Source organism: Amphibalanus amphitrite, unplaced genomic scaffold (genome assembly GCF_019059575.1).
Source record: "Amphibalanus amphitrite isolate SeventyFive unplaced genomic scaffold, NRLGWU_Aamphi_draft 000068F_arrow, whole genome shotgun sequence".
Taxonomy (NCBI): Eukaryota; Metazoa; Arthropoda; class Thecostraca; order Balanomorpha; family Balanidae; genus Amphibalanus; species Amphibalanus amphitrite.
The window spans coordinates 640,664-657,448 of record NW_024881564.1 but is presented as its reverse complement, the minus strand read 5'-3'; the positions used below and the strand labels follow the sequence as shown (position 1 = coordinate 657,448).

Genomic DNA, 16,785 nt, shown 5'->3' with positions numbered 1-16,785 from the left:
TTGGTACGAATATTCCATGAAAGTGAAAATTTTGACATTCGCTGACGGCCAGATGCGGCGTTCAAAAACCAAAACTTCTATTGCAATTAAACCGATTTAGGGCGATCTTCCACCCGGTAAAGCTAGTTCGCAGCATACAGGATGGCTTATGGTTCCAAGATAAACAAAAAATAATAAAAACAGCTAAATGAGTTATCGACCACTTTATTTAAACCACTCTGTCAATCATCCTAAAACAAGTTTACTTACAGCTACTCGTTATGAGGGTGAATAATAAATATGACGATATGTATTGTCGACAAAACAACATTAATTTACATTCAATTAAGTTATACGATAAAACAGGCACTAAAAAGGGACCTCTATAATTCGCAATACGAAGCCTCTCATTACAAAAGCTGGCCTCGAACAATCACCAACACCAATTCACACTGCCACCCACTGTGACAATAACAATCGATAACAATGAACCAAAACGAGCTGAAAGCAAAACAAAGGAACTGGTGGCACGCTGACGTGCTGAACAGTTTTGAGCTTTTGACCGACCCATCCTCTCATACCCAAAGCCATAGTCCCGAACAAACTTAAACAAGGCTAGAAAGGACAAAACAGCTGAAACGACGTAGCCAAGGGAAATATAATTTTAAACGCAAAAAGCACACGAGTAGAAACTGTAAGTCTTTGTCTACAATAAGAACGGTTCACACACCGGAGCTAACAAGTCAACAGAAATGGGCATTACTGATGGCAATGCTAGACGCAATAGAAAATCCATTTGTAATGCGTATTTACGTGATCTGTATTCCGATGAGTGGCCCCATACCTAAATTATCATTTCCAAGGAAAATCCAAAATCCAAAAAATCATAACACATTTTCTTGGTTACACGAGTATATACGCATTGACTCGAACCATTCTCGTTAGTACCAGATAAAGAATAGATACTGGACGCAAAGTGACGTGGCTCTCCACATGTAGAGTGGGGAACACCAGAAGCTGCGTCATTTTGCATCTTTACTGGCTCGATGACACAGCCAGTGCCACCAGACGCTCTCTCGGCGACACATTTGATCTAGACGACGACCCAGCGCCGCGCTACCCACACTGGCCAGACTGAGATGCTGACCGAACCCCACAACCCGCCAGTAAATACGGTACGCAGCCCCCGGACCACCTGGCCACCCACCACACAGTCCTAAAGACACTCAGAATCTTTATAACGCAGTGAATGGGAAATTAAAGACCCAAATCCGAAACGTTGTGAAAAATGGACAGCCTCATCCTGTGCTGTGTCGCCATGCCAATATAAATCGGCAATTTTTGGAATGGTATCGGTGCTCAATTACTGAGCTTTCCCTGATCTATCACATGCTGATATTACCGACCGCAATTTACCTAAATAGTTTACCAAACGTTCGAAAAGAAGGCACGTCAAACCGAACAAGTCCAGCTCACTGAGATCTTATATATAAAGACGCAAAAAGGCTTCAATTAGTGGCATTTGTTTAGACGGTTTCAAGTCAGGGGCATGTAAAAATATCGTGTCTATTATAGTTGTTTGTTCTCGGCCTCAATACATTTTTTACATCTAATTTACATTTTTTAAATATTAATAACCAAATAGTGCGCGGGTGCTAGGATATTTTTCGTCAGTAATGAAAATTGCCAAGAGATATCTCATTTTCCTCGCTTTTCTTCTAAGAAGTATGCTGTTGAAATTGATCACAAGCACAAAGCTCTCTGAAAAGACCCGAAGACTTCGAATGAAACGCCGCGCCACAAAACGTTTTTATACATTAAATAGGCATCTCTACAAGTAAGATCTCAACGGTCCGGATACCCTGGTCATCAAAAAGTCTAGATGTACAAAACTACCCCGCAGCACCCGCCAGCGATGAGACAGCTACCTCCTAAACGGAGAGTGACGCCCTGTGCTTGGCCTCCATTTCGATTTGCTTGACGCGGGTGTAGGCGGCACTACCGCCGAGCACGATGAAGTTGGAGGTCCACCAGAGAACGGTGCGGTACTCGGAGAACCACCACGAGCCGAGCACCGTCTGAACACACGCCTTGGCCGTGCCGGAGATGTTGTGCGTCAGAGGTGAGGTCACCTGGGGAGAGAGGGGGGGGGGGGGGGTGAGATATCGTCTGGAAAGAGATGAGGCGAGGATGGTTAAAGCAGAGGGGGACGAAGAGAACAGATAGAGCGAGAGAGATGGGTGAGAGTAAGACTCAAGAGAGAGGAAAAGAGAGAGAGAGCGAGAGAAAGCGGGAGAGAGAGAGAGAGAGAGAGAGAGAGAGAGAGAGAGAGAGAGAGAGAGAGAGAGAGAGAGAGAGAGAGAGAGAGAGAGAGAGAGAGAGAGAGAAGAAAGAGAGAGAGAGAGAGAGAGAGAGAGAGAGAGAGAGAGAGAGAGAGAGAGAGAGAGAGAGAGAGAGAGAGAGAGAGAGAGAGAGAGAGAGAGAGAGAGAGAGAGAGAGAGGAGAGAGAGAGAGAGAGAGAGAGAGAGAGAGAGAGAGAGAGAGAGAGAGAGAGCAATCTAAACATCGTGATGCAATGGGGAAATGCCAGACTTCCCGTTACGGCACGAGAAGATGCTTAGCTGTATGTACAGTTCCAAGGATACACGGTAACACGTACAGAGAATGGAATGTTGCGGGGCGACGCAAACTTTTCGCGTTGTTCACTATCGTGACGCCGGCAACTCTTAGCGTCAATTAATCGTGATAATCTTATCGAGCAGGCACTTCGAGAACACGGCATGCGGATTCTTCCACGCCAACACACTTCCCGAATCTCAGACACGGAAGATGCCGTCAAGCAGGTCATGTTAGTTACCAAATAGCAAACAGTGACATGACAATTTGAGGAGTCCCTGCGCTAAAAATAAAAATAAAATAATCTGAAACAACGCTGGGAAATGATGAGAGCAGAATAACTTACGGGAGCCTCATCAATTTCACCTTAAAAAACGTGATGATTTTTCAAGACCACGAACTGATGAAACGTCTCACGATAGAAAACGTAAATACGGGGAGGGGGGTTGAATTTGATCACAAGCACAGTTCTTTTCTGGCTGCGTGGTAGATATTCATGGCTAAGGAAAACCGAGTGTGAGTCACACATTTTTGTGTTATTGTTTCCCAGTGGCTTCGAGCTTTTCTGCTTGTGTAGAAATAATGATACTGTCCACGACACGTAGTAAAATGACGGGTAGGTATAGCACAAACGTCAGAGATAATTTCACACTTTATAGTTTGGCGACGGGTTTTGATGCTGAGACAATCCAGCCTTTCACGTTGAACATTAAAATGCAATTAACTCGAGATCACTAAAAATCCTGGTCAGGAATGTACTCGGATCGCAAGCCTTCGGACCTGGTTTGCATCATCATACCAACTTCCCCCACAGTCGATCAGATCACGATGGAAAACTAAGAACTGGTGTGATTCTCACGCAACGCGCTGTCCCGTACACCCGAGCTGATCCCTCTGCGAAAATGTCTCCTCTCCCGTGCCTTTCCGCGGATCAACACCTCACGATGTGCAGCTGGCCGTCAGCCACAAAAAGTCAGCCCGTTTTTGGCGTTCCAGCCGAGACAGGCTGGGTAACGGTACCGGATGGCCCGCGGCGACCGGCGCCGAGTGTCGTCAGCTGATATCGCCAGTCAGCTGACCGTGAGTCACACAGACAGACACACATACACACCGAGGACAGAAGACAAACGAAGGGGAAGAACGCGCGGACTTGGGCGGCTAGACGGGACAGCGGGATGAGAGGTCGATATACGAGGGAATGGGGCTCAATTCTCGCCGTAAGACGAGCTGCAGTTATCTTGCAGCCAATTGACTTCCTATCGCATACCTGGCAAGATGCAATATGATATATTTCACTAACATTCTGAATTGTTTGCCAGAATCCGGTCAAATAAAAAACGTTGATGACAAAATATGAAAACTATTTGATGGATATTAGCTTTTTGGTTTCACTTTCTCTTTCGCTTCAGCAGTTCCCAAAATGAAACCCACTGCCGGATATCTAACGCTATATAGTAACGTGATGACATGATATCCAAGCGCCAGAATGCATACACCAATGCTGACAAAAATTCATCCATGTCAGATATCGAAACAATCCGCCTGTCAGCAATGATCTATGATAGCTGGCGAAACAATCACAAATGCATCAGCACGAAGTCGTGCCCATCGAAATGCATTCCTTCAAAAACTAACAGATCGCATTCCGCACGTCACTTCGTTTCCACATGGGAACAGATGATGTAACCATGGTTAATCCCGCCCGATTCGGATGAGAAAAAGCCCAAGAGTTGGAAGATCGTATCAGCGGAATGCACCAGAGCGCCATGCATGAATGCTATCAAGTGTCGCTTGCCGATGGCGATGTTACCATCCATACGAGTATGCTAAATATCTACTGCATCGAATTCTCTTTCGCGATATATCCACCTTCAATCACGAACTACAGAAAACATACAAAGATGCTGTAATCAACAGTCATCTGAATTTTGGAGGAATGTGTTTATCAAATACGCTACTTAATATTTATATTAGGTGCCACACTGATAAAACAGCAGATAACATGGCTGAACATAGCTAAATAACGTAGCAATACCACTTCCAAGCTGGAGCGCATGAAAATCGAGTCGCCTTAAATTGGTCATGTCTGCAGCGTGCCGGTCTACTTAAAATTTCACGCACACACCCTAAACAATAACGTCGTGTGATAGTTAAGTAGAAAGTCGTGCTGTACTGTACCATGTTTGAGCATCATTCGGCATAAACGCGAATGTGAGCAAGAGGGGGAGTGGTCAAGTTTGGGAAAAATCTACCTTTTCGTCATGCATAACACCTACAAATTTAAAGCCCTGCTGTTGTTTGCCTGGCAGACAATGGCTGAAAAACCAGACACTTGTGCTTCGCCCGGTCTCAATTACATAATACACATGGAACTTTGCCTTCTGCTCCAAAATTACGCATCATATAGAATTACATAACCCACTTTAATATGCATTATGCAGTTGAACAGTGAAGCCCGCCTTAGATAAGATGCCCGCATTAATCCACGCCTAAAAGGACGGGGGCCTGACATGCCGTACTAACCATCTGAATATGCACTGCCATGACGTCCTCCCTACCTATACCACAATGAAGCATGATACATGTACACCAGACCATGTCTTCCTCATGGATTTCTTGACCGCTCGGATCATGATGCATCCCAAAGGCCAAATCCCATGCAGTTTTAACCCACCTGAATCTGCAGTCCGGTGACGTATCCAATGGAGAACCCGAACACACCGGCGACTGTCATCAGAGTCCAGAATTTCGGGTCGGCCAGCCCCTGGAAGGCCATCAGCTGGGACCACTCTCCGGTGATCAGTACCAGCGGCGTGAACAGCAGGCAGGCGTTGATGTTGTTGTAGTAGGTGAGAAGCCACACGCTGCCGTCCACCACCGGTAGAACCTGGGTGACAAGGGGGGGGGGGGGCGGGATGAACTCAGCTGCCGAATGAAAAACATGGCGCAGGGTGAGGGGTGAGCGGGGGTAGTCGGCACTGTATCGTGGGTACCTAACGCACGAGCGATGGAGCTTTTTTTAACCCGCGCCCTGGTGTGGGTCTGAGCCACCTTCGCCCTGGTGGGGGGGGGGCCAAAATGACCCCCCCCCGTCTAACTCGAAAACGAAGAGGGCTAGGAAGACGCGGAAAAAAGCAAACGAAAGCCCATAACAAGTACGTTCGAAAGTATTTCGGTCATTTTTTCGCTAAGGTCAATATTGAGGTCGCTAGAGGTCATCATAGGTCAAATTTCAGTGTTTTCGGTGTTGCCGGACATATTCCGCTGTAGCTCGGAAACTAGAAGAGCTAGAGAGCCGCGGAAAAAAGCAATCGATAGCTCTTTTCAAGCTCTTTCGCCAAGGTTCGTCAGATTTGACCTCAGCTCAACGGTTTGGCCTACAGAGGTCATGCAAGGTCAACTTGGCAAATTTTGTTGAAAATGTTTTTAACTATAGCATGCATTCACGAGAAAATAGAGAAACGATTCATGCACCATCGTGCTTGGCTCGTCGAGACGCGTCGAATGATATATAGCTTGACCTCGAAAGGTCATTTTGAAAATTTGACCTCAGGTCAAGGTCATGACCTTACCGAAATAGGTCATGCTGCATATCATTCGATCCGCATTGACGAGACAAACACGATAAACGTCGAACGGAGTCTCTATCTCTATTCAATAACAAGTAAGTGCAGAAAAACCGCTGGTGACCTCTGGTGACCAGGGAGATGACCTAGCGTGACCTCAGCGAGGTCACAAGCAAATGGTTTCACATGGGCTGTGATTTGCTGACCCAAGACACTTCAATAACGAAATATAGGATCAATCACGCCCGATTTAGCTGAAAAACAACTACTTTTCGATTCTCCCATTGACTTATAATGGGGAGCAGCGATGACCTGACCTGACCTTAGGTCACATTTATAAAAAATCCGAGATAGCCATTTTGTAGAGCTGGGTGACATCTTCAAGTACTGTAAATTTTACATCGATCGGATAAAAGCTGTGCCTTTGAGAGAGCTTTGAACTTTTTTAGAGGTGGTGTCAGTTTTGGTGACCTTGTGACCTGACCTGACCTGACCCGAACCCCCCAAAACAGGACATGATGTAAAAATGTTGAATAAACAGCTATACAAAGTTTCAGGGCGCTAACTCAAGTGGTTTCTGAGTTATCGCTGAAAAACCACAGGGGGGGGGGGCCAAAATGGCCCCCCCCCCCACCAGGGCGAAGGTTAAAAAGAAGACAATTTTTGAAAGTGTAACTATCGGGGATATGCTACACACGTATGCGCCATATAAATACGAGATTCAGATCGAATGGAAAAGTCTGTCATAGGTAGGCACGGGTTTGAATTAACTACGCATTTGATTAGTGAGAGTGCTTAAACACATTGCACAATGCACACAGATATCAACGCAACTCGCGACGATCATGTTCACTGGACGTTGACAGAAGCGACATTTAAGCAACTACTAACGAAGAAGAATTACAACTACCTGATCACATTCTCCGACACTAACTGGCCAGCACATCTCGAAGAATGAGTCAAGGGATCAGCTGCCAGCCACGATCAGGGGAAGTCCATCCATAACCTTTCAGATTACTCAAGAGCTCGGTGGCCTAATGCGTCCAAAGTTTCCACACAGGAATCATCCACTAGGGACGTTAATGCTATTCCATCCAGCACTCATGAGGTGTTTTATGACAGCCGCGGAGGCGGTCCCTTCATGACAAGACTCTAGGCCTTCCCAGCAAAGTCGGCAAACAGCTCTTCACAAAGGGACAGGGCGAGGAGCTTATCCACGCTAATACGTGTTTAGCCGGCTGAACCGTTACAAAAATCTGACAGCAGAGCTCTAAGCAGTCGGCTGAGACGGTGTCAAAAGCGCCGCGTAATACGAGCCATCAGATACATATATTGATGTAAAAATAGCACACGCACCAGGCCCATACGAGACAGGTTATTTAGCATAAACATTTTAAGTGTCACCATATCTGCTATTACTGAGCTGTTCAAGCGTTGTACTTGCTAATCAGCCCACCTTACCATACAAAAGCGACACGCAAACGCATTTAATGGTTGCCAATCAAGTAAAAATATGAAGAATGGTCAACTCCGTGTCGAATGGCGAGAATATTTAAAACGCAATCGCAATTCTATTCGGCTCCTAGCAGAGGATGTATGTTCAGTGTAAGCAGCTCTCAATCCGGCCGCGCTGATTGGCTACTGACCTTTTTGGTGTAGATGGCGAACAGCGAGACGAACAGGGACGCCAGCACTCCATAAGCGACGCCAGCGATTGACAGCGAACCTGCCGAGAAACAGGGCGGAGACGTGCTTAAACCAAACTCCCACCAGAGCAGCAGGCGACATTCATAGTGGTTAGAAATGCTCGCAAATGGTACAGAGTTTCAACTGTGAAAGACTTCTGAGTGATAGAATAGATTGGTGCTCAGCTTAAAAAAAAAAAAAAAAACACCGGGTGGAGATCCAACATGGTGCACACCAATGAAATACATGCATACGAAGCACTCACACCGTCATGCTTCCACTGTTTTCCGAGCTTACCTACGACGCCTTCCTGATCGACACCAAGCAGGAATCCAAAGATGATGACGCCGCAGCAGGCTATACTCTGGAACGACGTCTTCTGACCTGGAACGGGACAAACAAGAACTTAGCCGCCTTCGAACGGTATGGTGGATTGAGCGTTTATCACATACCGATATACCAAGAAGGATGCACATACATCCTTGGAATGCGATAGTTCTGAATGCATTGGTTTGAGTTGAATTTCTGCTTGAGCGCATTTATTTCAAAATTGACGGTTGATGACATTTGAAAACCATGCCTAGTAGAAGACTGACAGAAACCATGAAAACAAGTGCATACGTGTACCCGTATATATGTATACTTATCGCTGTTCCTGTTTAACAAATAACCGTACATCGCATATGCGCCTTTGCTTGGTTATCAGGTCATCGTACATGAGGCTACATGGGATCTACATGACCGTAAAAGACGCAGTAGAGCTGACACGTTACGTAAAAACCAACTTCCAGCCGCTATCCAGATTATCCGGCTCTTGTAAACTGTTCTGTCTAAAACATTTTATATGCAACCAGTGGATAGCTATCGGCCTGCTGTGACATAGAAGCTTGTCACGACATTCTAAGAGGCTTTCTAGAACTGGGAATGGATCATACAACAGGAAGGAAAACGCTAGAAATGCTATAAATAACGGAAACTGGGTAAAAACAGAACGAAAGAGAGCTAAAAAAGAACAAAACAAAGAAGACGTTTACCAGATAATACTCCAGCAAAGGAGCAAAGTACTGAAAGTACTGACAAAAACACTGAAAAGATCAAAACACCTCTCTGACCTCCGACTTCGTATCTATGACCAAGAGTGAACAAAAACGGTATCAGTATTTTACCAAAATAAACAGACTGTCCAGGACGTGAATCGTCCTGCCTTATCGAGTACACTAGCGCATTGGTCATACATAATCAATGATTAACTGATATGGACGCTCCAATTATCATTAGCATGGCTGATTTCCGAGCACGTCAATCAAACTCCGAACGGCAAAAATCATCCCATCTAAGCTAGCCACAAATTCCTGAGCATAATGCCCTCAAGAACGCACATTTGACCCGGCGACATCGCAGGAGTCGGGTCACCGTCGTGTCGCTCTGGGGAAGCGACGTGGCACAGTTGAGCCAATCGATGTCAATTGGCCGTTAACACGCTGAACGAGCCATAACCAGGCGCGCACAAGACGGCAGCCGGCGTGGAAATGGAAAACAAATGCGCCCGGTTAATCTTCCCTTGACACCCCTCCACGATGAGTGACGAAGAGGAAGGATGGAGGAGGAAGGGTGACAGAGCGCCGGAAACACTGCAGTCAGCCGGCGGACGATTAATGCGTGTTTGTTTTGTCATTTGTTTTGCTGAGTCAGGACCTTTCAGTGTAATTAGACCCTCCAAAAGCCGGAAGGATATTGGGAATTAGGAAGGAGAGCATTGGTCTAAATAAATGATTATGATGGTGCACCGCCGCGGACAATCTCGTCCCGACAGGCAGGGCACCCAGCGGCACTAACCCAGCCCGTGAGTAACGCGTCCACTCATTTTATGGGGAAGCCACGTTCATGCGGGTGACATGCGGCCACAATATGCGCCTCAGCGGTCATGACGTGGCGGGCCACTCGCACGGGGCGGCGGCTCAGCAGAGGCGACAACCCCTGAGCCGAGCATTATAAATGCCGTAGAATGGATATGGCAGCACTGACTAACGTCCAGCTGCAGAAAACGGCTGTTAAATTCGAAATGGTTTCACTCATTGCAGTCCATCGTACATTAACGGTACCATGAATCGTTTCATTGATAGGATGCGCGTTTGCTAACACTGATATCACTGTAAATGTTAGCAAGCACCGTGAGTATGTAGAATAGCACGCCCGTTTATGAGGTTGGATCCTGGCAAGACGGTGACGAGGGAGGGCTGCTGCTCACCAGGGGCAGTCTGACTAATCCATGACTAACATAACCGGTGCGTCAGCAGCGCAGTTTTGTGGTGAGCAGCGGCGGTGCTTACCCAGTACTCTGTGGGATGCCAGAGTTGGAGATCGGTTTGTGATAAATAAGGGCTTACCGAATCCCGCGGGATACAAGCCAGCCTCCTTAGTTAATTCGGTGGAATAGAAGTGCTGGGTTCCTAATCCTCTTATTGGAAGGTGTGAAGACAGGCATGGGCTACGTCGCTGGTACCTTACGGTCAACATTTTCAGGAATGTATCATACGAAGTGTTGGGATAAACCGCAGGCCGTTACGTGAATCTGAAGCACTCTTCGTTGAGAGGTATGAGGGGAAAGAAACGCAGTCAATATCACCTTTTCGTAACAGCGCTCGTCTCATTGCCTTTGTTTATTTTGTTGGGAAGTAGGCTCTTTTGGTCTGACGAGACCATTTCAGAGCCGGAAGGATTGTAGTAATTAGGGGGACACCTTGGTCTGGGCGGGCACCCTGGTGCTCCGCCGGGGCTGAGCCCATCACGTGGACAGGCCACCCAGACCCGCTAGCCCCGCTAACGGTCACCGCAGGGGCCATGGGCCTGCTCCTGGGATAAAGGTGACCATTCAGCCCATAACAAGGGGTTTGAAAAACAATAGGCTCCTTAAAAAACTTTCCATAAAAAATCATAGGAAATCAGTAGTCACCCATGACTCATGGGTCACCTCTACTGGCCCATAAAGCAGGGCTAGGAGTGACAAAGTGACAGTATGGTACAACTGTAGCCGCCAGACGATCGTTGCGACATCTACTAACTTGATGTTAGTCGCTTGAACTCGCACAGGTTGGCTTGTGATTTGTGAAACCTCACGCGTTTAGATCCCTGGTATCAGTGTGCATTACTCGAAGCATCTCGTAACTAGGCATACCTACATACGTTTTTACGCTACCCCAATTAATTAGCTCATGACTCACGTTAGCTTTTCCACTGTCAAAGAAAATACCACCAATCCTCTGACCGGCGCCCCAGTCTGGGAAGCGCGTCACTCCACTGGTATTGTATACCGATTCCACCAGCCTGTGTCTGATAAATGTTTGGCTCGTTTAGCTTTGTGAATACGGTGGTCCAAACGCGGTTGGGCTACATTCTCGTAAAGGCGTCGTAAGCACTGAAAGAGATAAATGAGTGCTCATTAAACTAAAGCACGACAACCTCGGGTACAACTTACCTAGGATGAGGTATGTACAGATGACGTTGAACACAGTGGTGAGCGAACGACCTATGTAGTAGAACGAAACGTCCACGTTCTTCAGACATAGATTGTTGAACATGATCATGCAGATAAAAACGACAGACAGCGGCAGCACCTGTGGATGAGAGAGTGACAATGAGTTTAAGAGAGTCGGGCAAAAGGCGTTTGATAATCTTAGCGTCGTTTACTAAAAGTAAGATGGTATGCTAATGTAACTATGCGGTGACCATAAGAGCTAAAACAAACTTTCATTTCGAAAAAGAAATCACCTTGACACTATTGGTATTTAGTTAGGGCGTAGTGAACGTCACTTCGAAGTTCGAACCCACACCTTGCACCATTAGTCAATACCAATCTCAGCGATGTCCTGCAGCCATCAGGAGTCCCACCCCACCGTCGCTCCAAACCCACCTCTGCCTAGGTGTTCACCTACCTGCAGCATCAGTTTGGGTTTGACGGTGGGCGGTGGCAGGTTGACACCAGGCACGTATGGCCCCAATGAACTAAAGGCGAAACACATGGCTGACGTCACCAGGCACTGGTATCCGGTGACGAAGAACGGCGCGCTGACCCCCTGGCCGCTGAGCAGCGCCTTGTTGGCGAACACCATGGTGATCGAAACCACCCTGTGGGGGGGGGGGGGGGTAGGTAGGTTAGAGGGGGTGGGGAATGTTAGACGGGAGAAATGCCGAGAGCGATGGGACGGCAAGTAGCGGCATACAGAGCATATTAATTACTACAACGGGGGCGATTCAAGCGTTCCACCACTGGGAAATGTTATACCGAAAGCAGGCAGCTCGAGCGCTTCAGTGATTTAGAGCGGGCATAGATATAAAAATGGCTGTGATGTTATAGCGTCCACTAATGATAAGCTTAAAGTAACGTGTTCTTAAACCGGTAACAATAATGCCATAAACCGGTACCAATAACACCAGGCTTACCAGTAGGTGGCGACGACGGCCGCGATTTTGGCATACTGGAACAGCAGTGTAGGTGCCCTGAGGAACGCAAGAAAACCAGCACACGGGTCAGGCATCTTAGGTGCACACTGCGCATCAAAATGGCTTATAAACTAAGCCTGCTGTTGGAAGTTAAAAGGGACGGGGCAATGTGTCCCGGTGCCATGGCAGGCTTTCCTTTATTTACGAGATTCACGCAGCAAAATGACTTAAGGGTTCATGCATCCCACTTGTGATCGCAATTCGGCAAACCAATTCTTTCAGTAAAAGATAGTTAACAAATATTCGAGGAACGAGGAGCAGCACGACTTCGATCGATTAGAATAGATGCATAGCTTTCCTTTTAAGAACGGAACCGATATTCACTTATAACTTCACTCCGCAAAATACCCACTGCTTTCCTGCACAACGGCACGATCAGCAGATCAAATATCATTATCACCTTCCCACCGCCACCAAAGACTACACCACAGGGACAGGACCATGCACTAACTACAGAACTTCAGTCAGGGAAAGTCCCAATTACCAGAAAAAGAAGCAAACCGTATAAATTGGACTTCATAAAAAAAGCGCCATCAATAACCCAGCGAAGTTCCCAGGCACCCTTGAGGTTTAACAATCGGAATTTGTGAGAGGATGGGTGATCTGTAACCATCATTGATTTAATTTAACACCAATATATGATTTTCAATTACCTACCAGCCATTGCAATACAAACCGAACACAACAAAATCTTACAGGCGCATGAATTGGATCCAATTTGTCTAAAATATGCTTCAGTGCATCGGTGGGACGCTGCCACTGACACGAGACTCTATGTCTCAGACCGGACGTGAGTCGAAACTTGGCCAGCCAAATGAAACACAAAATAAACACCCAACACTGGCAAACATAACATTGACTTCCACAGTACTCAAACATTGCGGGGACATTCCACGTTAATTTGATAACTGACCAATCATGACCATTCGTATTTAATTTCGCTAACAAAAGGCTGGTGATCGTTTTAGCCTGTGGTTATCGCGACATAGAAAACAGTAACACATAGAAACGCGTCCTTTCTTTTATCTAATCTTCATCAAATGAACGTGGAGTACCCTGTACTGTTCCTGGACAGGTACCTGCTGCCTTCCTCAGCGGAGGGTTTATCGTCAGCCACCAGCGGCTCCTGGTCCTTTTCCATCGCGCCCCGCGAGCTCATAGTGCTCACCCACTGCCAGCGAGAGTGTCGTCAATGGCTGTGTCGGTGCCAGAGCTTGTTTAGATAGATTCGATGATAGTGCGTGAAGATAACAGAAATATCTTTTTTCTGAATGGGGATGAATGCAAAAAGGTCAGTGCGAGCAGCCATGCATAAAATAGATGCAAACTGTGCCGAAATAAAATGTAAATCAGGAACACAATACATTCATTAGAATAGCTTGCTTTGTCAAAGGATTTGCTGCACATCAAATAAACGGGAAAAGGTTATTTTGTACGAACATATCGATGCTTAAACCTGAATGTCACTTTATGCAGCTATCATAACGAACAAGTCTGAATGCATTGAAAAAGAAATTCATGTGCATTAAATCTGCTTAGGTATGTTAGCGAAATATCTTAAACGAAATGAATAGGAAGGATTTAAAACAGCCCATGTTCGCCTGCTGGGACAGTTTTGAGTGACTGTCAGTCAGCATGCACGATTTTCACCGTCACTTAGCGCATAACAACTCATGCAGAGGGCAGAGCAAAGATCGGTTTCTCGAGATGTCTGTAGGGAAGTTATTAAATAAATTGCGATTCATGCCTGTAGAAGCTTTGAAAATAACCGAAAACGCGGCATTGCTGGCAAACCTTGATTGATGTTACTGAGCATTAGCTATACCTACCATTTACTTTGAAATGGACATGCAAACATACAATCGAAAGCGTTATATGCACCATAGTCTATCAAGTTATAGCATTTCAACTCTGTCACACAACAAACAACAAAACAGCATCGTCCACATTTCCTGGAATATCAGTCACACCAAAGGAACGCCTGTAAATCCAGATACTGAGTCACAAAATCTCCCAACACGGCTTTTGCGGATTATCCGTACACTAAACAACAAACATAGGAAAAGAACAGGAGAGGTGGCACAGCTGGCCGGACAAAAGTCGCACTATTCCCAGGCTTCAGTGGAGCCGCCAACCAGAAACCACTCCCTGCTGTTGAGCAGAATAGTGTGTGTGTGTGTGGGGGGGGGGGGGGGCACGTGGATAACCGCACCCCGTCGTATTTACTCGGATAAGACCAGCTTCAGGACGCAGGATGGATGGATGGTATTTTGAGCGTCCTGATAGTTACGTGAATGCCTCCAATTACAATATGAACTTTGCTTTTTTAACAGCAGCGATTCTAAGAACATTAAAATGCTACTTTGTAAAACAATACAAAGTTTAAGTAAATATTCCTGTAAGTGTAGGTAGCGTTAATTTTATCTGAGGGGTGTTCACGGGCACCGCACACTGCTGCGTGCGCTGTGTGCGGTGCGTCCAGCAGGCGTAGGGGTAGGGGATGGGTAGGCGGTTCTGACGTCACGGCTGCGTGCGGTGGACGGTCCGCTGTGGCCAGTCCCGACCGGCCACAGCGATCGCTGTGTGCGGTGACGGAAGGCTGACGTAGGGACGCAGTGGGCGGAGCTTGGAGGCTGTGTGCGGTCCGACCGCACACAGGGCCCGTGAACAGCCCTCTGATTTTGATTTACGTTTCAATTTTGGAAAAAAAGGCATTCATCCCTAGCCAGCCGGGAAGAGTCACCCTCTGACGATTTTGTCGCGATCGGTTGGAATGCGTTAGCGATAGAGAGCTGAAAGCTGGCATACCTAACCATTAGTTCAAACCGAATCTGGTAAAAATAAACGCATTTTTAGGTCAGGTCAGGTCAGTGAAAGCTGAATGACCTGCACAGGTCAGTGCAAAAAAAAAACATCTGCTGGATCGAATGATGAGCAATATGACCTCCTTCTACGGGAATGAGAGCGCGGACGACTTGGCGAAACAACCGCGCGCCCTGCCCTCAAACGCCCGCTCGCTGACCAGGGCGGTTCATTGTGCGGCCCCGCATCAATGGCGCGACAACTGGACACTGGTCCGAGTCACTATTCAGTATTCAGGCCTTTCCTCGGGAGCACGCCGCCGCTCCCTATCCCCGGAGAGGAGCGAGAGGACGCCGTTTCGGTGCACCACATGAGGGCGGGCCACTCGGGCGCTCGCTTTGTCTCCACTCCGCGGCGTGCCAGCAGTGCCCAGCAAGCGGTGCCCCACGGCACTCTGCGCCATGTGCCGAGAAGATGCTGATGTGACTGAGCACGTACTACTCCGCTGTCCGGCCCTCGCTGGCTCCGGGGCTCCGGGATTTTCTTGGCCCCGGAACTTTCGCCTCCAGCCTTGTTTGATGGCGACGCCACAGTGCTCTAAGCAATGTATTGCCGTTTCCGTGGAAATAATACACTTTTTCAGACACTTAATCATGAGAGAATGCTCTGTCTCAGTTGATATAGGTTTGATCGGCAGATGTGCACATGCGCTTTATGTGAAAGTGGATTAGTTTTGACCCAAATTTTTGGCACCCAATTTTCAGCCCAAATCATGCTGACATTTCAGCGAAAAATCGAATGCACCAAATTTCAGCGCAAGTGGGTCTCACAGACATCCGGCGTAGTGTATGGATGTTTTCCATTCTGATGTGGGAGGAATGATATCAGGGAGAAACACACTGAATTGCAACAAAGGGATGGTCTACCCTTGCTTTGGAAGCTACCTATGGTCTGTTATGCATTTAAAATTTAAATTGTAATGAGTCAGCACTGCCATTCCTGAAAAAGTGTAACAGCACTGTAAAACGGACTATTGGAGTTTTACCAAACAGCACGCATCAGATACCTAGGTAGGTACCTACCTATCTAAGAGACACCATAGCATAGTGAGAGGGGCTAAAATCAACCATGCGACATGTTTGAGATTGTTAAAAGACAGAAAATGGGTACTAACATTTGTGAACAGCGCACAAGCGTGCTGTCGCCTGTCAGTGCAAAAAGAACGAATAAAACGATGGCTTCTTTGGCTTGAAGAGCACACTCTTATTGAAGTTTTGATAAGAGATTGGCAACGTATCCCATCAAAGATACAGCTGAAACTTGGTACGGTACAAACTCGAAAATTCCATGAAAAGCGAGACCGACCGAAGTCAATATTTCAATTTTCAGCACCGTTATATACACAGTTTATTATGAATGCGTATTGGTGTACGTGGCAAGTGATATCCAAAATTATGAAGTAGATTTATAAAAACGTAATAGCTAATGACGTCATAAAAAACAGTGAATCACATTTGCTTGAGCAAATACTTCAAAGAAATATGTCCTTCATTCCATTTCATTCAATGAACATGGCTTCAACTTTTATAAATTTGGTGTTCGTCTGCCTCAATAGCTAACAAAATGCGTTTATCGA

General features: G+C 46.6%; 1 protein-coding gene across 4 annotated transcripts; it reads right to left on the bottom strand.

Moving 5' to 3' along the window:
- Positions 1–188: 188 nt before the first annotated feature.
- On the bottom strand, positions 189–16,597 carry LOC122378944 (GDP-fucose transporter 1-like). Of its 4 annotated transcripts, none has more exons than XM_043360661.1 (9): positions 16,324–16,586; positions 13,427–13,518; positions 12,288–12,344; positions 11,780–11,972; positions 11,323–11,461; positions 8,145–8,231; positions 7,808–7,887; positions 5,270–5,482; positions 189–2,111 (listed from the first exon to the last, which is right to left on the bottom strand). In XM_043360661.1, exons 2-9 carry the CDS (start codon positions 13,504–13,506, stop codon positions 1,911–1,913), a joined length of 1,050 nt encoding a protein of 349 aa, XP_043216596.1. In that variant the 5' UTR covers positions 13,507–13,518; positions 16,324–16,586; the 3' UTR covers positions 189–1,910. The 4 variants fall into 4 exon arrangements, with proteins under 4 accessions (XP_043216596.1, XP_043216597.1, XP_043216595.1 ...); XM_043360662.1 differs by having other exon boundaries at positions 11,323–11,401; positions 16,324–16,564; XM_043360660.1 differs by having other exon boundaries at positions 13,427–13,614; positions 16,486–16,508.
- Positions 16,598–16,785: the final 188 nt, after the last annotated feature.